This window comes from Panicum virgatum, chromosome 3N, assembly GCF_016808335.1.
Source record: "Panicum virgatum strain AP13 chromosome 3N, P.virgatum_v5, whole genome shotgun sequence".
NCBI classification, from domain to species: Eukaryota; Viridiplantae; Streptophyta; class Magnoliopsida; order Poales; family Poaceae; genus Panicum; species Panicum virgatum.
Genome location: NC_053147.1, coordinates 50,050,302 through 50,073,935, shown reverse-complemented (window position 1 = coordinate 50,073,935; position 23,634 = coordinate 50,050,302). Strand labels below are relative to the sequence as shown.

The 23,634-nt window shown below is 46.2% G+C and overlaps 1 protein-coding gene and 1 long non-coding RNA gene across 9 annotated transcripts; both read right to left on the bottom strand.

Annotated features, from left to right (window-relative positions):
• Positions 1 to 134: 134 nt before the first annotated feature.
• LOC120666108 lies at positions 135 to 5,892 on the bottom strand. 7 transcript variants are annotated; one of them, XR_005671566.1, is made up of 7 exons: positions 5,713 to 5,892; positions 2,853 to 2,910; positions 2,635 to 2,749; positions 2,296 to 2,364; positions 1,823 to 2,114; positions 1,635 to 1,703; positions 666 to 1,048 (listed from the first exon to the last, which is right to left on the bottom strand). It is a non-coding gene; the product is annotated as an uncharacterized LOC120666108 (long non-coding RNA). The 7 variants fall into 7 exon arrangements; XR_005671562.1 differs by lacking the exon at positions 5,713 to 5,892 and adding an exon at positions 135 to 595 and having other exon boundaries at positions 721 to 1,048; positions 2,635 to 4,249; XR_005671561.1 differs by lacking the exon at positions 5,713 to 5,892 and adding an exon at positions 135 to 570 and having other exon boundaries at positions 721 to 1,048; positions 2,635 to 4,249.
• Positions 5,893 to 12,302: 6,410 nt separating this feature from the next.
• On the bottom strand, positions 12,303 to 16,914 carry LOC120666105 (wall-associated receptor kinase 3-like). Of its 2 annotated transcripts, none has more exons than XM_039945894.1 (4): positions 16,582 to 16,914; positions 14,729 to 15,678; positions 14,042 to 14,209; positions 12,303 to 13,634 (listed from the first exon to the last, which is right to left on the bottom strand). In XM_039945894.1, the coding sequence occupies exons 2-4, from the start codon at positions 15,630 to 15,632 to the stop codon at positions 12,658 to 12,660; spliced, it is 2,049 nt and encodes a 682-aa protein (XP_039801828.1). In that variant the 5' UTR covers positions 15,633 to 15,678; positions 16,582 to 16,914; the 3' UTR covers positions 12,303 to 12,657. The 2 variants fall into 2 exon arrangements, with proteins under 2 accessions (XP_039801828.1, XP_039801827.1); XM_039945893.1 differs by lacking the exon at positions 16,582 to 16,914 and adding an exon at positions 16,264 to 16,331.
• Positions 16,915 to 23,634: the final 6,720 nt, after the last annotated feature.

Genomic DNA, 23,634 nt, shown 5'->3' with positions numbered 1-23,634 from the left:
CACACCGCACCAGAACCGAAAAGTGAACACAAGGGACGGATCGGAGAGGCTTTCTTACCAAAGTTAGTGGCTTTCTTTCGCTTTTAGGCCAGTCTCAGTGAAAGTGTCATCGACACAGTTACCAAGACTGAAAATTTGAAAACTGTGCCAGTGGAGTGTCATGGTAATGACACTCCTCTCATATTTCATGACACTCTTCTCTCCTCATACTATTAATACATATTAACAAATTTAATGTCCATGACACTACTATAACACTCCCATTAAAATTGGCCTTATATACTAAGTACAAGGTAGTATTGACTTTGCTTTTGAACATCCTCCCTCCAGCTGCCACACCTGCTCTAAGATGCGGCAACAAATAATTAAGCCCAGGCCGTGTGGCCGGCCGATTTGCCTGTTCACATTGCCAGCTCCATGGATCAGATTCCCTTTAGGCCTCGTTCGGTTTCCTGGGAACCATTCCCAGCCGGAATGGTTCCTAGGCATGGATCAAGTGAATCCACCCGTGTCACTAGATCCTCTTCCGGTTTAATTCCAACAGATTTCAATCCATCTCATACAAAATTCCTGTTCGGTTGGCAAGTATCAATTCCTTGACAGCAAGCCATATGCAGTACATGAAATAAACAGTACAACATAAAGCACGATTTGACAGCAAGTACTATCAGACCAAGCGATGCTACAGATCAAGTTATTCAAAGCAAAGTGACCAAATACCTTGACATAGAGTACAGATGACCAGAGATATCCATGAGGTTTAGCTCTACTACAGCTATGGATCCACAATATCCAACATAAATATGACAAAGGTCACTAGGGATATAAAGATTTGCTTTAGTTCTGACAAGTCTAACATCCAGTACCAAACTGTTGCAACATAAACAATAAGCTTCCATGAGAATCAACAGATCCTTTACCCAAACACAAGCTAAATGCTTAAGTTGCATGTTCTTCTTGACACCAGACTTGGCCCTTTCTACAATATAGAAGCTCTTTGGTCTCAGTCTCCTGCCTCAAGCTTGCTCTACCAAAGAAACCCTGCATCCTGCAGAAGAGAAAGTAGAGACATAAATAAATATAATCAACTGTTTGGCCAGTCACTCGATTCCATATGGGAGAGGCGGCAGGATGAAGCAACAATCCAACAAAATCTGGTTACACTGATACAAATAATATTCCAAATGAAGGGGCTTCACTGAGTTTCGCAGAATACGATTTCAATAATACGATTTCGCAGAATGCGACACAAATAACAAAACAGACACATGATACAATAATATACAAAGAATTGCTAGAAGCCGATATATTGGGTTTAGTCAAAGCAATAGGTTCCTTTTCCAGAGCAAGAAACAGACACATGACACAATAATAATCAGAAATGTTAAATTCACTAGTGTCCGCAAATCCAAGATTGAAAACCATGTGACTGAAGTATCACCAGAGAGGACTAGGACATTCAGACAAAAACACTACACCATAATCTGACATAAGACGTTAAGGTACATACTACCAGATAAACACGCAGCAGTAGCGCATCGGCAAGGAAACAAGAAAGCATATATCAATTGGGGTCGTTGCTGGCACTTTAGTTTTCAAAATAACAAAAGATTATATGACACAACCATAGGTACCTCTGATGACATGTTAGCAACTAGAGGGCCCACCCCTGCAGCTCCACCTAATCGGCTCATGCTAAGAACCTGCAACAATGGGAAACATTTGAGGAGGAATCATGAACTATAAGTTTTGTCCAGTGCCCAAATTATGAGCAGAATTTAGAAAGCCATCCCACAGTAATCTAGCTAGGTAGCAGAAATACCTTGACTTGGAGCTGGAGGAACTTCAGTAATCAGCGGTGATAAAACAGTATATTCAATCAACTGCACAACACAGTTATCTTGCTATTGGGTTTATAAGGGGAAATCTGACAGAAAAATGCTTGATAGCCCTAGCTCATAATGCAGTCCTTCCTGGTTGTTGTATGAGTAAGTTGTAAAAATCTGTAATGTATGAACTTGATCGGAGTCATGGATATGTAAAATCCCTTTACAACGATATATATCAATACTAGATTTCTTTTCCCAAAGAAGATCTTCAAGCCACGATTCCACCTGTGAAAGCGAAACAGAGTATCAGACAAATATGTGAAAGGACTGATAGCTGGCTGTTTAACATTCACTGGATTAAGAAAAGTATATCTTCGAAATTAACAACTAGATATAGGAAAACTTATCCTACGAAATAAGAATGCCACATAATGTAGAACAGTAAATGAAAGAAGTCGAGATATACTTCGAAGTTCTAGCAAAACTTTATACAAAGAACGCCAATCTGAACCCTGAAATTTTTTGCATCAATAACCTGTAGATAGATAGCTAAAACATATTAAAAAACGTCCAATGTGATGTGATATTTTAAATTACGATAGTAAGAGCAACTACAGGAAGCCAAGAACAGATAGTTTGCAGAACGCCAGAACTTATAAATTACTGTCAAAATGGGAATGTAAAGAGGAAGCAGCACAACAAGTTTCTGCATGTGATTAGCAACAGTGTTCTCTACATCTCACAAGATGAAGGTTGACAACTGATCAAACAACGGAAACGAAAAATAAGACATGGGTGAACTCACCGTAATAAAAGAATCCAGTCTAATTGATGATTCCAATTGGTCGTCTAGCCAAAGAACAGAGACAAGTGGTGCAGGATCAGACAAACCTGTTGTCTCAAGTAATATATGATCCATTCTGCACTACCAAATTACTCTAACGTATTAGGACATTTTAGATCATCTAAAAGGGCAGTATCAATCCAACTTATAACATAGGAGCAATGCAGGAGTATGAGAACCTTCCTTATACAGCACATGTGGCTCGTCTTCACCAATTCTAAGAACTGCTGGTACAATCTGAATAAAAGCTCAAAGTAACTAGAAATTAGGAAATGAGATGGTATACAAGTATACAAATATAAAAGCACAAATAATTTTTTAAGCTCCACTATCTAGTTAGTTCAAGCTGCAGCATATACCAGAGAACCACAATGAACTTCTTGCATGGAAATTGAAAAAATATGGAGGGAAGAAGTCAAACCCATACAATATTGCAGGTAACAGCCAAAAGAATCTTCAAGATACATCAAACCCATACAATGCTAGCACGCTAGTCTCAAGCTATTTTACAAAGTCCTACTCCATTCATAGTATAGGATTCCTCAGTTGTCTACGCATGAGATGCATTGTTATTTTCAGCATCTACCATGATTTTTTACAATTAGAGTATAGTGCCAAAAAAAAAGTTCACTATAAACAAGAACACTGACATAGGCAATTCATCACATAACAGATATGCAATGAACAATGCCTTCGACCTTCGTTCTGCTCGTGCCATTTTAGGTGACAAGAAATAATTAGGTGTTACCAGCCAAATGCAAAATACAACTGCTGGACAAATGCAAGTCAATTAAGTGACTTAATATCTAACAGTTATACAAACAGCGAAACAACAGCAATCAAGATTCATAAAGCAATCAGGAAAATGCACTAAGAGCATCTAACAGTTATACAAACAATTAAGTGACTTAATATCTCATACAAAAATTTCAGTAAGAATTTGTTCGTAGGTGAAGTTTTCTTTCCTAGATTATGCTTGTAAACCTGGATTACAGTTTCTAGTAGTCAGTAACCAAAACTGATCAGAACTAATTTTTAAGAAAGACTTTCAGTTGGATACAACCATATTACGCAAATACTGCAGGGCAACAAGGAATCAGTTAAGTTGTAATTCTGCAAAGACAGATATGAATTTCAGCATAGAATCTGTAGAATCACGTGAACTTTGGTGCCTTGGTGGTCATGAACTAGGTACTTGACTTCAATGATATGCATCTTTGATCAGTTCTGAATCAAATGCTGCTGCTCTAACCGTGTGTTTGGTTCCGGGACGCGGTGGGTTGGGTTGGTTCCGTTCCTCGTTTTGGGGATGGCTCCAACTTCTACTATGTTTGGTTCATTTTTTAGTTTGGGTTGGGTTGGTTCTAGTTTTTTGTTTGGTTGGTGGAGTCAAAAAAACAGAGAACGGATGACGTTAGATACCGTTATATCACTATTCACTGGGCCCCATGTGTAAGAAATAGACCCACATGTCATCCCCCTCTCTTTTTTTTTTTACTTTTTCTTCTCCCTTATCCTCTTCCTCCGGTCTTCCATGCGCCCGACCACCATGCGCCCCGCCTTCCCGCCGGCCGCCGCCATAGCCCCCGCCGCCGGATCTACGCGTGCCGCCGCGGCGCGCTCGGCCCGCCGGCGTCCACCTCGCCCGCCGACCCCGCCTTCTTGCCGGCCGCGGCTGGATCTGCGCGCGGCCGCCGCCGCGCGCTCGGCCCGCCGGCCCCATCCGCCGCCTCCTCGAGCCGGCCGCCGGCGTCCACCTCGCCCGCCGACCCCGCCTTCTTGCCGGCCGCCGCCGCCGCCGCGCGCTCGGCCCGCCGGCCCCATCCGCCGCCTCCTCGAGCCAGTCGACCACGCCCCTACCCTCCCGCCGGCCGCCGCCATGGCCTCCGCCACCGGCGCCCTCCTCCGCGATGCCTCCGCCGCCGGTGCCCTTCTCCACCCTGGCCGCCGCCGCCGCAAGCTCCCTCCTCCCCCTGGCCGGCGCCGGCACCCTCCTCTTCTCTTGGCCGGCGACAGAGAGACGGGAGAGAGATGGGGCAGAGAGACGGAGAGAGACGCCACCGTCAAGCGGAGCAGAGCGGACTCGTCCGCCAGATTTCGGTGGACGGAGCCAACCCCCATCTTCACCGAATATTCCCTTCTTGGGTCCGCTCCATCCCCTGCTGTCTCCATCCAAACACTCCAAAAAAGGGTCCGACCCATCCAGGTTGGACCCCTTCTCTCAACCAAACACACGGTAAAATGCTCAACATATGGAATGATCAAGTTTCAGGCAAAAACTAATCTGATTAAAAGCGAATTCAACTACACAGTAGGCAAACAATTAGCATTAGCAAGCAAGTGCAGCAGCTTGCGCTAGAATTCAGATGCAAAATTAAGAAGGCAAATCAAGTAATGAAAGAAGGGAGCAGAGGCACAAATCATCAAATTGATCAAGAGCACCATGGATCCCATTATTGAACTAAAACTGTTAAAGACTTGAGTCGGAGCCATCCAAAGTTCAGTTTTTTTTTTCTAAAAAAACAGGGGACAATTTGATGCAGGGGACCAGCATTCCCAATCATATACCATTTGCAGCTTAACAAATCAGAAGATGCCCCGTTGCCATGCTAGCATCTTGCCGTGTCCAGATATCAGCAGGAGCTCACCGCGTTCGCCTTCCTCTCCCCAGTACGATCGACGGACAGACAGAGCCACAGCTTCGCCGGATCCGCCTTGACCTTGCCACGCGGGATCCGCGTCGGAGCCAAGAACGTCAGAGACAAGAAAGGTGAGGATAGGGGAGGGGAAGGAAGAGAGGGCGGCGCCAATTCTCCGCCACTGTCTACAACGCCGGCGCCACCCGCTCACCCTCTCCGACCTCTCCTCCTCCGCTACCGAGAGTCCGAGACCCATCCCGCCTGGTCCACGCCGCGCCTCCGTGAGACCGCCGTCGCGCTGCTCATCCATGCACCGCCGCCGCTGCTTATACTGGATCCGGGCCACCGGAGTTCAACTCCAAGAAACGCGGAGAGGGGGAGGAGAGAGGCGGCGACTTACCGGTGAGAAGGTGGAGGAGGCGAAGCTTGCTGCCGGTGCGCCGCGAGGCCTCGCCTTCGCGCGCCGTCGCCCTGACCTTCGCGCTCCGTCGCCTCGCGCGCCGTGCTCGCGTGCCGCCAGCCGCGCCCTCGCGCTCGACCTAGCCCTTGCCCGCGGCCAGCTCTGGATTGGATCCGGAGGGGGTGAGGTGGGGAATGAAACCGGGCCATTCCGGGGGGCAACGAGGCCGAACCAGAGGCCTGTTTTCAACCCAGGCAGCCCAAACGAACGACGAATCCGGCCCAAGGCAGGTTGCAAACCGGGCCACCTCATTCCGGCCGGATCCGGGTCGTTCCGCCTCTTACCGAAGGAGGGCCTTCATGGGCGGCCGATGCTGAGCTGCACGAGCCGCGCAGCGAGGTCCCCTCCGCCGGGCGCCAGCGCACCCTCCTCCCTCGCCACGCGGAGCCCCACCAGCATGCCGCCGATCGTGCGGGAATCTAGCAGCTGCCGCCGGCAGTTGCCCCAGATCAAGAAACCAGAAACGCGGAGAGGGGAAGGAGGAGGAAATTTATTTATTTTAATTCTTTTTAATTTAATATTTTAATAATAATTCGTACAGAACTAATTTTTCAATAACTAGCCCTTTTAGTCGCGCCAAGTCCCGTGGCGCGACTCCCTGAAGGGTCACGCCACAAATCTCGGCGCGACCGAGCTGCCACGCTTGCACACGCGTTGCAGCAAGTTTGACGTGACAAGGCTGAGTCGCGCCACATGCTTTGGCGCGACTGAGTCGCGCCATGCGCCGTGGCGCGACTCAGCTTAATACAGGCCCACCCGGCCAGCCTCCTCTTTCTCCTCCTCCCATTCTTTTTTCCTCCACTCCTCCACTCGACCCGACCTCCATGGCGCCACCCCTCCCTCTTCCCCTCTAGATCCACTCCATCCTCCACCCGATTCGAAGGGGAAACGAAGGGAAACCGATCCTTAAAGGTAACTCCTCCATTCTAACCGATTGGTTTTCCTCCATTTCGCGGATTTTTGTAGGATTTCGCGGTCGGGGTCGTGGTCTCCGGCACCGAGGCGCGCCTCGACGTCGCGGTCGACGCCGATCACCTCGCCACGCTGCTCGCCAAAGAGCTCCTCCCGCTCGACCGCGATGGCGGTGACTTCACGGCACGAGCGGCCTCGCCTCGGCCAGGGAGCGTGGGGGTCGTGGCGAGCCCCGCCGTGGACGAGGAGGCGACCAGGAAGCATAATCGCGGGAGCAGGGCACTGGTGGCGCCCGACACGGTGGTGTTCACGGAGGTGCTCGCCCGGACGCTCAGTGGGCGGCGCTACTGTCGGCGCGACGGCTCTTCCGGCGCCTCGCATGGCACCGCGCTAGGCAGGTTTAGTCCTCCTCGCGTTTCCTTATGCTCTCCCATCTGACATTGCTGAGGCCTGAGGGCTGACGCCGAGCAGATAGCTCTCTGTGACTCTGTTCATGATATTGCGAGCAATTCCAGGCGTTAGTTCAACCGTCTGTGTTTAATTTTGTCAGATAGATTATGCAACTCGATGAGCCAATTGAGGTTAAAATTTACGAGTGGAGCACCGGGGGTCTACTGACAAGAATCGAGGCAAGGGATCTTTCCCCCTTTATCTGTTGTTGATGCATCTAATTATTAAGTTTTTGTTCAAGGCTAAGATTTAGGCCAACAGAATAAATTGTGTGTGACCTGTGCACTTGCAGGGGCAACAACTTGGTCGTTTTCATAATGAGGCGGATCAAGATGAACCTTCTGGATCGCGCTATCATCAGCGAGGAGTCCGAGGAGACATCAAGCTCAGAGGATGCAGATCCTAACTATCTTGCTCCCTTTGTGCCACTACTGCCGATGCATCATGTGCATGGAAAGTCATTATCAGGACATGTCCACAAATGGCTAATTGTTTTACTCTGTCTACATTTAAATTGTAGGATTATATAACTCAGTGTCCATGTTCACTTGTTGTATACCTGGGTGTATCTATTTAAGATTATCAGTGTGGTGTTATTTCAGGTCTGTAATGCTGTGGAGAGCAATTTTTTTAAATGATAGATGTTTTGACCTTGATTTTCTTATGAGAAGCTAAACTCGGCTTAGCACTTCTTTTACTATGTTTGCTTTCCAAGTTGTTGTTATGTTTTATTTTCGTACTCTTTTATTTTCATACTCTTTTCAGTTATCAGGAGTCGCGCCATTTAGCTTGGTGTGACTAGTTAGCAAAAATTTGGTCTGAGCCAAATCTGGTCGGGGTCAAAGGTTGGCGCGACTCCTCACTGAGACGCTCCACCGGAAATGGCGTGACTCTTTGAACAGTCGCGCCAAGCCACTTGGCGCGACTGTTCAAAGAGTCACGCCATGCGACAGCACCGACTGATCTGGACTAGGATAATTACGCGCCAATTAGTCACGGCAAGGGAAATGGCGCGACTACCTCGCATTGGTGCCGACCAGATTTGGCTCATGATACTTTGGTGCCAAGGGAAATGGCCCGACTTCTTGCAAGACAAGATACTTAATTGCCCATCACAAGATTGTAGATAACACATTACCAGTTTAATAGGATATTATAATATACTCGATTGCACAAAATGTCGTCCATTACACGTCTAATAATAGTAGTACCAATATATGACCACAAACTGCACATTACAAGTCCACTACAAGAATAATTTGAATTACAGCAGTCCATGATAGATAAACAAGGTCCATGTGCACCAAAAGACACTCTCTTCACCTAGTCGGAATTGCCGTCGTAAAGCAACTTGTCATCACCCCAGTCGTCATCATCATTGCTGCTGTCAATGGAGAACCCCTTTCCTTTATCATCCCTAGCCTTCATTGCCTCCGTCTGAGCCTGCCTTACCATCTCCTCGCTCCCCAACTTTGGACTCATCTTAGCTTGCCCTATGCCAAGCTTAGCGGCCGCAACATGACCCAATTCGTACTCAATCCCCCATTTCAACTCAAACTCTACAAAAACCCTAACCAACTCAAACCCTAAAAAATCCGCGAAATAGAGGAAAACCAATCGGTTAGAATGGAGGAGTTACCTTCAAGGATCGGTTTCCCTTCGTTTCAAAAATTCTTCTCACTAATTATCAGGTCATTAGTTTCCTCATCGAGTCTTGCAATGCACACACGAATGCTGCAGCTAACCTGTATGCCAAGAAGTAACAAGCCATGTAGCTTAATATCATAAAACGCCATATGCCTCGCTAACTGAACGATGATTTAGGCATTAACAGTACTAATTCCAAATGGTCCTTACTTTGTTTTTCAAGTCTGTAAATGTACCTATTCTGTCCATAAGCTCAACTTTAGGAAGGAATGCTCTCAGCCCCTGAAATTAAGTTGGCCTAAATCTTAGCCTTGAACAGAAACTTAATGATTAGATGCATCAACAACAGATAAAGGGGGAAAGATCCCTTGCCTCGATTCTTGTCAGTAGACCCCCGGTGTTCCACTCGTAAATTTTAACCTCAATTGGCTCATCGAGTTGCATAATCTGTCTGACAAAATTAAACACAGACGGTTGAACTAACGCCCGGAATCGCTCGCAATATCATGAACAGAGTCAGAGAGCTATATGCTCGGCGTCAGCCCTCAGGCCTAAGCAATGTCAGATGGGAGAGCATAAGGAAATGCGAGGAGGACTAAACCTGCCTAGCGCGGTGCCACGCGAGGCGCCGGAAGAGCCGTCGCGCGGACAGTAGCGGCCGCCCACTGAGCGTCCGGCCGAGCACCTCCGTGAACACCACCGTGCCGGGCGCCACCAGTGCCCTGCTCCCGCGATTATGCTTGTTGGTCGCCTCCTCGTCCACGGCGGGGCTCGCCACGACCCCCACGCTCCCTGGCCGAGGCGAGGCCGCTCATGCCGCGAAGTCACCGCCATCGCGGTCGAGCGGGAGGAGCTCTTTGGCGAGCAGCGTGGCGAGGTGGTCGGCGCCGACCGCGACGTCGAGGCGTGCCTCGGTGCCGGAGACCACGACCCCGACCGCGAAATCCTACAAAAACCCTAACCAATTCAAATCCTAAAAAATTCGCGAAATGGAGGAAAACCAATCGGTTAGAATGGAGGAGTTACCTTTAAGGATCGGTTTCTCTTCGTTTCCCCTTCAAATCGAGTGGAGGATGGAGTGGATCTAGAGGGGAAGAGGGAGGGGCGGCGCCATGGAGGTCGGGTCGAGTGGAGGAGTGGAGGAAAAAATAATGGGAGGAGGAGGAAGAGGAGGCTGGCCGAGTGGGCCTGTATTAGGCTGAGTCGCGCCACGGCGTATGGCGCGACTTAGTCGCGCCAAAGCATGTGGCGCGACTCAGCCTTGCCATGTCAGGCTCGCTGCAACGCGTGTGCCAGCGTGGCAGCTCGGTCGCGCCGAGGCATGTGGCGTGACCCTTCAGGGAGTCGCGCCACGGGACTTGGCGCGACCAAAATGGCTAGTTCTTGAAAATTTAGATCTGTACGGGTTATTATTAAAATATTAGATTAAAAAGGATTAAAATAAAAAAATTCCAAGGAGGAGAAAGGCGGCGGCTTCCTGGTGAGAAGAAGGTGGAGGACAGAAAGAATTTTTTAAGTATTCGGCTAGAATTTTTATGTAACTTTATCCCCAAGACTATATAAGGGCGAACAGGGACCCCGCGAAACATAACATCATCTAAGACAATACAAACAACCACACAGGATGTAGTGTATTATACATCTTGCGACCCGAACATGTCTAAAACTTTGTGTTCCTTGCACCATCGGTTCCAGCACTCGGTGATCTCTTACCTACAATCCTGCTGCTTAGGATATCTCTGAGCAGGCTTAGCTAACACCTACAGATGTGAATGCGCATTTTAAAAGTTCGGGGACTGGAATGATACCCGAACCATGTTGGAGGACTAGGTGTCCCTACATCTTTTTTTTTTGTCATACTTGGATCTGAATTTATGCATTTCCTTCCGCTAGTATTATGACATGCATTAACTCACCAACAAATAATGTTCTATGGGGTCTCGGTATGGTACTCCTTTTACCTCCTACTAGGAGGTAAGAAGTTAAGTAAATCTAACCCCTTGAATTTTGGAAGAGATAACTAGTTAATTAAATTAAAAAAAGTTATTAGCTGTTGTTTTTGGTTACCATTCATGCGGCCATGCAGTTGGAATTGGTCCTGGTGGCGATGTCGCGCAGAAAATCTATCTCTATTTCTATCTCTTCTCTTCTCTACTACTAAAAAAAGGCTACTACTAAAAAAAGGATAAGGGTCACTTTTTCCATCGTCATCCCCCCTTGGTACGTCGCCCCCTCCTCCCCTTCGTACGTCACCCACATCATCGATTCAAAAATCGAATCCCCTATCACGTCGCCCCCTTCTCCAAATCGCGCCACCCCACCCCCAGCCACACGCCACCGCGCCGCCGTCCTCACGCCTCTCCGTCATCCATCCTCGCCACCGCCGCCATCGTGCCTCTCCGTCATCCGTCGACGCCGCTGCCGCAACCGCGCCCGAGTGCGATCCCGACATGGCACTCCCAGCGCTGCACGCCACCGCGCCATCGTCGTCGTGCCTCTCCGTCACCCGAAAAAACATTTCTTAGCGAGCTCTGGAGTTGGCTTGTTTAATTTAAAAACTATTTATATAATTCATATCGTGTGGACAGAAATAAACTGTAATATAATATTCTTTACTGTTATTTGTACATCAGATTGTCACTAATTGATGCAGGATGTGGACAATGTCTGAGCTGATGAGATCTTCGTTGATTGATGCAAGATGAACATCATGTTGCCCAAACTTTGTGTATTGCACTAAAAAAATTTTCCGTCCGTAGCAACGCACGGGCATGAACCTAGTTCATAGCAAATGCGACTAGTCATACTATCACACAAGATAAAAATGAAATAAAATAAAAATATTTCAAAGATAGAAATTATTCCGGAACAAATAAAAATACTTCAAGATATGGTAAAAATATTCTAGAGATAGAAATTGTTAAGGAACAAATATAAAATATTTTATAAAATATGATCTAAACATAATCAAGTGTTATAGCATGACTTCGACACATGGACGGATCTCAAATAATCGTTGCAAACTGCCCTGCTATACCGTCAAAATTATGTGAAAATTCCAAACTTGCATTAGTCTATTCCATGAGTGCGTAGGGGCCTATACTGATGCACTTCAGTTGAGAGGAGTCATCTCTCCGTTTGCTGTCACGTTAGCTTCTTTTTTTAAAAAAATACAAACATGACAGCGTTCCGGTATAGATTGATTCCATTGTATGTACAGTTGCACACTTTTCAAAAACATATCTTCCAAAATAATTGTCTGTCACATATACAACAATTTGGTAACATACACTGCGTTTTTCCGAAGTTATCAATCACCTTGTGCCAAAACTATTCATGTACAAAAAAAAAATACACCAAAAGTCACATGTTTGCCTTTGATAAGGTTAAGAAAACGTTATATATGGAATGAGTCATGCTACCATAAACACCTCTACATATGTCAAGATAAAAAAAAAGTTACAAGAGAGGGTCACGTCGGGACCGTTGTAATCTTGTATGCATGTTAGTACACACCTCTGTATGTGTCAAGTTTTAAAAAGAATATTACAAAAAATGTCAGGCATGTATCATCACGGTTAAGAAAATGTTACAAACGTGTGGATGCCATCACGTTATGGCTTACCCGATCCACCACGTTAACTATCCAATCCAATACACCATCACGTCGACCTCTCATGGCTAAATGCAATCTATTTAGCTTAATAGATACAATTGAAATTATTCCTTTTCTATTTCCTAAAATAAAAAATTATATATATTTCATAAATTACCTTCTAAGAGGTAATATATAATAATATATATCTAGATCTATTTAAATGGACGGTCCACAATCACTTTGGCGTACATGTTCTATCCTATCTACCATGCATGAGATCACTTCAATAGGAATTGAAGACGCTCTGCTACTTCTGCCATCTCTGGCCTTAGATCAACATCAAGATTTAGACATTGCACAATAATTTCTGCCAAACTATGAAAAATCCCAATCGCTCCTTTTGCTGAAATTTCTGGGTCAACAAGCTCGATCACTCCCTTCTTCTTTGCGTAAGTGTCAAGGGAATTCCCGAGCAAGTTATTGATGTCAGGATCTAAGACCTTCTTCCTTGTAATGAGTTCTAAGAGCACAACTCCAAAACTGTAGACATCACTTTTACTCGTATACAGGCCCGTTTGCACATATTCTGGATCCATGTAGCCCCAGTTACCAATGATAGTGCTTGTGTAATTTTCTTCAATGGCAATCATCCTAGATGTACCAAAGTCAGAAATCTTTGGCATAAAGTCCTCATCCAAAAGGATATTAGCTGGCTTAACATCACCATGGAGAATTGGTGTTGTGATTTCTGAATGCATGTAAGCGAGACCCTTCGCTGATTGTGCAGCAACCTTTAGACGTAGATTCAAGTCAAGAGGGAGCCTGTTGCTGCCATGCAGAATTTTATCAAGGCTACCATTGGACACATACTCATAGACCAAAATTGGGACGTCAACCTCTAGGCAACAGCCTATGAGGTTGACAATATTCTTATGCAACACTCGAGATTGAATGATAACTTCATTTGCAAATTGGTTTGCCAATTTAACATCAATCTTGGGCTTCTTGATCGCTACCGGTCGTATTTCATCTCTAAGATATCCCTTGTAAACCTCACCGAAGCCACCTTGTCCAATACAATTACTTGTTTTTAGTATTGGCTCTAGCTCTTCCTTTTTGAATAGCTTAATTTTATTGACCTTTTCAATTATCGGCCCCCCATTCTTTCTAAAGAATTCTTTCATCTTCCGTTTCTCTTTGCCAATAAGAAAGATGAACACCATGAGTGCTACAATGAAAAGTCCACCTATTGCACCTACAGAACAAAATAGATACTTAGTATAGTAATAATCGAAATCATCTACTATTTTTGTTGAAAATATTTTCTTTAAACAATTAGTATTGGTAACTACTAGTCAGAGAATCCACCTGCTAATTTATTTTGAAACAAATTAATTCTGGTTATCTTTTGCATTGTACTTACTGCTAAGATCTCATGGGTCCTAGCTATTACAATTAGGTATTTAGGTGGTACCAAATACAAAATAACCGGTCCATACTAAGCATCTGAAACAGCCATGTCCCCTGTCCAGGACTATCATGCCATTGTCCTATGAAAGGATCCTATGTATTAAAGGCACATGTATAAAGAATATATACCTTGCATGTTCCTATTAGGAGTTAGAAGTGAAAAATCTGCACAGAGATCATACATATATGTACCTGTGACAATTTTTGCTGCAAGCGGAAAATTGGGGTTGCAGGGAATATTCAGTGGATCGGCACTGTGGGTACCACTAGGGCACTTGCATTCATAGGAACCCGATGTATTCTCACAAATGCCTCGGCATGGATACTCCTTATTATGCTGCTCATCACACTCGTTGATATCTGCATTGTTTAGCAGCCATGTCTATCAGATATTCAGAGCCATAGAACACTATCCAAAATTAAGTAGTAGTTAACAGAAACAAATTAGGAATGAAATTGAATATTTGAAGTACGAGACTAACAGCTGCAGTTATGGAAGGATGGCAGTTAGGGGTGTTAATTGGTGACCCTTAGGTGTATCTCCAACTCTCGTTAATTCAAAATTTTGTACTACTTCTTCTGAGAACTTATTTTGGAAAAGTAGTACAAAATTTTGAACTAAAAAGGGTTGGAGGTGCCTAAAAGTCACCAATTAACACACCTAATGGTGGTATATACTATAACTCAACTGACAATGAGTTCTCTTTAAAAAAAAGTAACAATTCGTTTGCCCATAATTAAAACGTAGCAAGATGGGCAAATTATGTAATATAATTCAGTTTAGTCAGATCTAATTTAAGCTGAAACTCGTTTGAAATTCAGAACTTTTCTTCCTCCAATAAAAAAAACATTGAAGCTCCATACCCAAGTAGTACTTACCAGTACAACCATCGGCGATGTAGGGATTGCCTTGATAGCCCTTGCTGCAGTTGCAGACGTAGCCAGGTCCATTGGAAGAGTCACGGCACTCGCTGCTGGTGCTCACACAAGCATAGCTCTCCGTCTTCCTCGCCTGGTCGCACGTGAGGTTGTCGCGGATGGCCCAGTCCAGCCACACAGGCATCATGGTGTTGGTGTCCATCTTCAGGTCGGCTGTGCGGAAGGTGTAGCTGTCCTTGTCCACCAGGAAGGCGTAGTCGCAGGGGCTGAAGCCCAGGACCCCCGTGTGGTTGTACTGCTCGAACTCCATGTTGTTGTTGGTGAGGCCCGGCGGGATCTCGACGCGGCAGCACCCGACGCCGGCGCAGGCGCCGTCGGTGGCGCTCCGGGAGTTGTTGCAGAAGGACATGCAGCCGGTGTAGTAGGCGTAGGGGTAGTAGCCGTTACCCTCGCTCCGCTGGCTCTGGGTGTAGCCCAGGGTGTTGCAGCCGAGGACGACGAGCTGGTTGTGGGTGTTGGAGATGCGGTACACATCGTCGCTGTTGAAGTGCACGTCGCCATTGCTGGAGTCGTTCACCTTGTTGGAGGAGTGGAAGCACTCCCACGCGACGGGGAGCATCACGCGGGCCTCCGCCGTCTTGATGGAGAGGAGGCTCACTGGGACGGGCCTCGTGGTGCCGGCGAGCGCCGGCGTGCCGGTGGCGTTGTCGCAAACGATCTCGAAGCCGCTCCGGAAGCAGCCGGTGCCGATGCCGAACGGATACTGGATGGATATGCTTCCGCAGCTGCCGGGGCAGCTCAAGGTGCTCTTGGGTTCAGGAGTAACGCTGGAAGCCATTGCTGCTGCTGCTGCTGCTGCTGCTCCTAGCAGCAGAAACGGCAGCAAGATCAACCATGTCTGCATTGTTGTGATGCTTTCTCTTCAAGGGGTGGTTATTACTTCAATTGTCCTGTCAAGATATAGGTCCACACGGACGAAAAAAACAAAGGTTTCTGCATGTCAATGATGACTTGGCAACGACGGTGGACCAAATAAGTACTTCTATCACTATGTGACATGGAAAGGTCATGTTGATGCTTGCGTGCAACTAAAATTTTTCTAACAGTGAAGTATGCAAAGCTAAGGTCTTATTGACACGTGGGAATAGACGGAACTCTTGACTGCATTCAGCTTGACTAAGCTGCAACTCTGACCGTCAATTATCAGCAGCTGGCTGGGGATAAGGCTGATATATATTTATCAGTCAAACAGATGCAAAAGAAATAACAAAAATCAGCCGTAGACTAGCACTGAGATGCACATGTGCGATTGATCGGAGCACCGAGAACAATACTCTGAAAGAGCAGTATATTACCTACAACGAAGTGTCTAGTATGCTCTGCAGCAATATAGCCCACAACAAAGAAGGTAATTTTTTTCTAATAAAAACAGAGAAGGTAAAAAAGCTCATGAACACTACAGTGAACAATACTGCCTAATAAAAGCTCGAAACATCTAGATGAAGTTGCAGAAGGCATAAGTAGATGAAAGGTACCTCAGAATCAGATAGCAGCATTTGTATCGTAAACAGTTGATGCTGCAGGAATCCCTCCCCCCCCCCCCCCCCCCCCCCCCCCCCCCCCCTCGGGCTGTAGGCTTTCATTCTTTTGAAAGCTGAGGTTGGAACTATTTTTCCTTAATCTAAAAAAAAGGAATCCCTCCCCCCTTTTGAAATCTGCAAGAAATTGCTAGAGAAATGAGCAGGAAGTCGTCGACAACCTGGAAGAGCAGGATCATACCTTGGCTGTGTTGTGGCTAGCAGCACTTCGGTAAAGGGGGAAAAAAAAGAACTGGAGCAGGAGTTGAGGCCTACCGGATCTGGGGAAACGGCTGAGCGGTCAGCAGAAGGCCGCGGGCGGCGTTGTGGTTGTGGCACACGAGGATCCAGCCGGCCGGCGGATGGTAGCCGGAGGCAGAGGATGATGGTGTGGAGAGAGGATTTCGAGCAAGGGTCCTGATGTCACAACTAGCACAGACTGCAGCCAGGGGCGGAGGACCTGTTATGGCCAGGTATGGCGCTCGCCATACCTTGATTTTTCGTCAAGTCGCTGCTAACGATCGGGTTCTAGCTGTGGCTTCATGCCAGCTGCCATGGACGCATAGCTACAAGCGAATGGAAGAGACACACGAAGAAGAAAGCCACGATTGCTATCTAGTTTTGTGGGCCGCCCATTTATTACCCGCTGTTACTGCTGGCCTGCCTGGCCCAATAGCTAATATGGCAGACATGACCAAACTGCATGATAGGCCTCAATGCCGGCCATAGGGGGAGAGAGTGGTGATTAGTGAAGGCATATACATGCGAGTTGCGTAGCAACTAGCAAGGCCTGCAGAAAAGATAGACGATCAAGTTTATGGCGAGCGGCAAACATAAATGAGGCACCATGTACTGACGTAGGCACTATTAAGAAGTACAAATTGCAAAATGCATTTCTTAATCACCAATTTGATGCAAAATTATGTGCTATTTGTTTCTTTTTTTAGTGACACTATGGTGATGATGTGTAAATTCGAGGAGCTTTTGGTCAAGGGGAAATATCCATACCATTTCGCCATACCTTAAATTTTTTTCGTCCTCCGCCACTGACTGCAGCGAAAGTCATTGGATACGATTCCGCGTCGTACCTTGCTAGTACAGTACATGCATTCCCTCTCTCTTCTTTCTTTCGAGCACTGAAAAAAATTGGAGTAATCATTCCCTCTTTCTTCTCGCTTTCGTACCACAACTTGCTTGACATTCTGACCATGACATGCGAGCACCTTTCTTTTTCTTTGGAACTGTTGGCACCTTGTTTGTTTCCTATAAAAACTGTTTGCAATTTGCAAGGTACCAAGAGGTATATATCCTCAGAAAATTTCTTGTATGACATGACATGAAAATGTATACATCCAGATAGATTGAGATGGGAGATTGGCTCATTCTTGCATCGCGAAATAAGTCATACTGATGGCTACGTGCATAACTTCTGCAAAGGTCGGGATGAAAATTCATTTTTTTCCAATAGAAACCTTTTGTTATGCAATGATCAGCTTAACCTACCTTGACATACACTACTACAATTCTGAGCCTTCGAGGCGGGCACAAAAAATAACCACCTATGTTAATGTCCAACATTAACAGAGGCGGTCGTTTCGTATTAACAGAGGCAGTTACGTGACCGCCTCTGTTAATGGGCCGAGCCCAGAAAAATCCAACTCGGCCCGATAGATGCTCCAAGTATATATACATGAAGCTAACCCTAACCCACCACTCCTCCCTCATTCCCCATCGTGCGCCGCCCCCTCACTCGGCACTCTCTCTCTACATCCCCTCCCTGCCGGTGCCAGCGATGGCAGGTGGCCGCATTCGCGGCGGGCAGGCGCGGCGACAAAAGGAGCTCACGGGATACGGCGGCCACGGCCGGGATCCGACGGCCGCAGACGTGGAGCTCGGGATCCGACCGTGGAGCTATGGGATCCGGCCTGCGGGGACGCTGGCGAGCGGGGGCCATGGGCGGGCAGCGGCGGGCAGGCGGCCGCGTTCGCGGCAGGCGGCGGCGGCGGCGCAGGCACAGATGGGCTCGCCAAGCCCGTCCCTTTTTATTTTTTTATTCGATTAACAGAGGCGGTTGCACCATAACCGCCTCTGAAAATAGCCTATTAACTGAGACGATAGCTCAGAGGCGGTTGACCTTGACCGCCTCTGAAAAGAATACAGTAGTAGTGATAAAGAAGTCATCTTGCATCAAGACAAGACATAATGCAGTCGTTTTTTTTCTCATAAACCCAATGATGTAGTAGCACAAGGCCGCCCAAAACGGCATGGCTTGGGCCCGACTCGCCACGGCCCGATTAGACCCAGACCGTTTGGCCCGATGACTTATTCATGCTAGGCCAGGCCGGGCCGGCCAGGTGCTAAGGCCTCAGCCCAGGGACGGCACAAAGGTCTGTTATTCGTGCCTGTTCGACCCGATATTCCATAGGGCTCTGCGTGCTGTGCTGGCTCGTGGCCCGACATCCCATCCACCATTTCATCTTTCCAAAATTTTACCATATATTTCAATTTCACAAGTAAAAAATTGAAATGTTCACACATTCAAACATACACATACACATAGACAGAAACTGATCAGCTTAACCTACCGGCCACGTGCTGAGGCCTCAGCCCAAGGACTGCACGAAGGCCTATTATTCGTGCCTGTCCAGCCCGATATTCCATAAGGCTCTCCATACTGTGCTGGCCCGTGGCCCGGCATCCCATCCACCCTTTCATCTTTCCAGAATTTTAACATGTATTTCAATTTCACAAGTAAAAAATGGAAATGTTCACACATTCAAACATACACATACACATAGACAGAAACATGCACATCCAAACTTTCAAACATACACATCCAAACATTCACACATACAAATTGACAAGAACAACATATAATAACTTGAGCTATTTTATTTGCTGACTCATTAAAAACCTTTGTAGGTAAAACCTCATACCTCGTAAGGAGAAAACTCTACAAAGGAAAAGAGTCCAGCTCAAAATAGTTCAAATACAACAGTTCAAGTTCAAGCCCAGTTCAAGTTTTGGACCACATGTCCACGCTAGTACACCACAAATCACGCCATACAGATTCCTCATCAAGATACAAGTTCTGAAAAGAGTCTTCAAGTTCTCGATCCTCTTTTGCAGGCTGAAGTCTTGCATCTACAAGCTCCCGATCCTTCACCAAAGTCAGCATCTTCACCATCAGGTCGACCCAGACGCCGTCACCACTCCTCGATGATTCTGCCAGTCATACTAAAAGCAGATTCAGATGATATTGTAGAAATAGGCATGGTCATAACATCTCTATCTAGGATTGAAAAAACAGGATATGATAGTTTATGCAACCAGTTCAAAATGTTGAATTCATCGTCACACTGGTTAACAGTATCACTATCCAGGTATGCAAAAATTTCAAATTAGCAGCTAGAGAAGCACCAGAAGTAGCAGCCTACAGCAAAGCACTAGTAGATGATCTCCTATGCAAGGAGGAAGAACCATGAAGACCAGTAGGCAGCAGCACTAGCATAACTAGAATCAACAGCATCACCCCCAAAGATCTTACACCAAGCAATCCTTTTCTTACCCTAGAGCCCCTACAAAATCAAATTTTTCATCATACTTAGCAAAAATAACAGATAATTCAACCATTACCTCAATTAAGTAGCAGGAGTAATCATTACCATTAAGCTAAGACATGCCTAAGAACATTGCTAAAACCTTTCATATTAACCCTAGGATCCAATATAGATGCAAAGGCATAAAACATAGGTATATATGTCACACCAATATTGTAAAAACTTATCTTTCATGCGAACAGCAACATTTGTTAAATCTTTATCATTTTCATAGTTATTTAGATGTCGATCTATCTCGAGAACATGATGCAATATTAATGGAGATATGGGATAATGAATACAAGACAGAACAGTAGTGGATCATTGAACTGTCAAGGAATTCAAATATTTTTTCGACCACATACCAGTGTTGTTTAGTCAAGAGTGGCTAGCCATCAATCAAAGGATTGTTAGTAGTGATAAAAGTAGAGAATGAGTTCTTATGGGGCAAGCGATGTTTGAACATGAGATAAGTGGAATTCCATCTCACATCCATGTCTAAGCCAAACTTGCAAGGTCATGCATTAACAACAATACAGTATAATTTATATGCAGCCACATGTTGGTTAGATGAATTTAAAAATGGCATAGCAGTTCGAAATGTAGACACCATAGGCTTAAACACATCAAGGCAAGCCTTAATAATAAGATTGATGATATAACAAGAACATCACTGATGCAGGAACAAGCTACCAACATAACCAGACAAAATATGATTAAGTAGATTAATAGCAGCAGCATTGTCTAATATAATAGAAAATACTTTATCAAATAATCCAAAATCAACAACATTCTCAGCATTATGAGACACATCAATCAGCCTCAGATCGATGATCCTCTTCTCTAATTGCCAATCAGCACACATAGTGAGCAACCACATTAAGATAATCCTCCTTAGCATTGCCAGACCAGATATCAGAAGTAAGAGCAACAGAGGATAGATGCTTCAAACATTCTACAAGCTATACACGACAGTCATTAAAGTACTTAGCAAAATCTCTAGTGGTTGTTTGCCTAGAGATACGACAAAATCTAGGATTATGAGCAGTAGTAATGTATTCTTCAAAAGAGTTAGATTCACCAACGCATAAAGGCAGATCAAGAGGTGTACCTACACAATTGTTTTCGAGCAACATCGGGACTATACTCCCAAGTGTGAACAGAGCCATCATGATTAAACGTAAGCTGAGATTGAGCCATGGCAATTTGACCATTCAAAACAGGGCATATAGGAATGTGCCTAATCAAGTGGCCAGTACCATGGGCAGATTTACAAGTGAAATCTTTCTTGCAATGCTTACATTTAGAACCAGTTCGACATTCCTTATCGTTAATTACCTCATAGATCTCCTCGAATTCATTCCAGACCTTAGAGGTGGACTGCCTCCTCTTCTTGGAAGCTCCAATGCCACTAGTAGCACCGGTGCTCACGCTCTTAGACCTGGTCGAATGAGCAGCCTGTCCCTCAGGAAGTCCCTGTTCATCTACATCAAAGTTGATGGCAACATTGCCGCCAAGTAACTCCTCTACATCTGCAACCAAGTCATCTTGATCATCTCCATGAAGACTTGTCCCTTGCAACTCATAGTTGTAGAACGTAGGGTTGTTGCCATCGCCCATTGCCGACCTCCGATCCCTCAACTGACTGTGCATGAAACATGTGAAGCAGAGAAAGAAACAAGTCAAAACAAATCAAAACAAAAGGAGAAAGAAAAACGAAAGCGAGTAGAGAGGGACACTAGAGTTACCTTTGGCCAGAGCACCTGAGTTGCCATCGATGACCTCACCGGAGGCTAGGCGAGGGATAGGGGGATTGGAGAAGAGGAAGGCCAAGAAGGTCGAGAAGCAATAAAAAAAGGGCGGTGGAGTAGATTTTACTGTGAGTAGAGGAGCACCGGATGCTAGCAAGAAGAGGAGGCAACTAAACCTGGCAATCGGAACCAGCATCGCTAGCTTGCATCACTGCCGCTTCACCTTCCCCACCTTCCTCTTCCTGAATCCCCATCACAAGGCAATGACAACAACCGAGGAGCTAGATCCGGCGAGCAAAGGGGGAGGAGAAGGAAGGGGGACACCGGATCTAGGCGAGGAGATGCGGAGGAGACGAGGGGAGCGGGAGCGGCGGAGGTGGCGAGGGAGGCTAGGGTTTGTGGGTGCTGAGCATCGCCCGTCGGGAGCGGGGGAGGCGACGAGGTAGTGAGGTGAGTGGCGAATTGCTTGCTAGGGTTTGTGAGCCGAGCGCCACCTATTATATATGTGGAGGGGCTTGGGCTCCCAGGCCTCACATGCCTCCCGTGCTTGGGTTGGCCTACCGTGCCTGGTTGGGCCAAGGCTTATTCATGTCGGGCTGGGCCAGCCCACGTGTCGGGTCGCTAGTGAAATGAACCGGGTTTCTGGAAAGAGAACCCGACTCCAGTATTGTCGTGATAGTCCCTGGATCAGTAGCTGTCACATACAGAACTCATTTCAATTACATATCACAATCATACAACATCTTAAATACAAACATGGGTTTAATTATTGTATAAATCTAGAGGATTTGCATTACAAATTCCGATACAAGCCCCTTGGTCTAAAGGAAAACAAATAGAAAATGGAAGCGGTAGCTAATCATATGGGCATCCTTCATCCTGGTGTCTCTTCTCCACAGACAACCTTGAGCGTAACACGAACCGTCCTTAGCTTCATTCATCGTCATCGAGCTTGATCTCCAAGTTGGATCTTGCATCTACCAAACTATCCCCAAGGATGGGATAGTTCACATCACCATCCGTATGTAAGGTTTAAGTGGATGTAAGGGTATAAATAGTAACCAAAGAATAAGGCTGGGGTTTTCCTGTGCAAGCTGCAAGCTACATCAATATCCAACTCCTCTTTATAGGATCGTCCTAGCATCCCAGTTCCCCGCATAACACACACCTTCCAAAACCACCAAGTTGGTATGAGGACTCCAACTCCACATCACCTCAGCTGCCCCATACAGGAAATCATCACTAGAGGGAGGTAGAAATCAAGTAACACTACTCTATGAAAGTGAATCCGGATCAGGAGATGTCCATGACCGAGGATGCAGCTATATGTATAGTATTAACTCTTCATAGCTTATACACCTGTACCCACTCGGGCTACAAGACGGTGGTCGCCGCCTTGAGACGCAACCCACAACCAAGACTCTAACTAATATGGTACCATCCTTCTTTACCGGGGTCAGGGCTGTGAATCTGTAAACTGGCAACTTGGTTTTGAGAGTCTCGAGGACTAGGGTCGAGGAATTCAACCGGGTCCGACACACCCCGAATTCCCATAGGCGTGCATGGAGGAAGCTTTTTTTGACACACTGCTCTACTCCTACAGTCCTGGTACCGCATAGCTAGGAATGGCTGGAACCCCTCCCTGAGCAGGGACATGTGGCGTGCACGTTTAACATAGTTCCTTCTCCGGGTCCAAAATCTCAGCCTTATGTTGCCGAGGCAAGCCTTTTCATGTGCATATCCGCCGCAACGATCCGCCAACAGTACCCATTATAGGTATCGCCTCTCCAAGATCCTCAAGTATCCAAAAGTGTCCTCCGACACAAATGCACCACCATAGGTTCTCTATCGGGTGTGACCAACACACACCCCAAGCCCCTGGTCCAAGAATCAGGTTAATTCTCGCTCACCCCCCACTAAAACCCTAATCACCAACTCCTCAGAAGTGTGTCTCCACTCACCCCAAGATTATATCACCA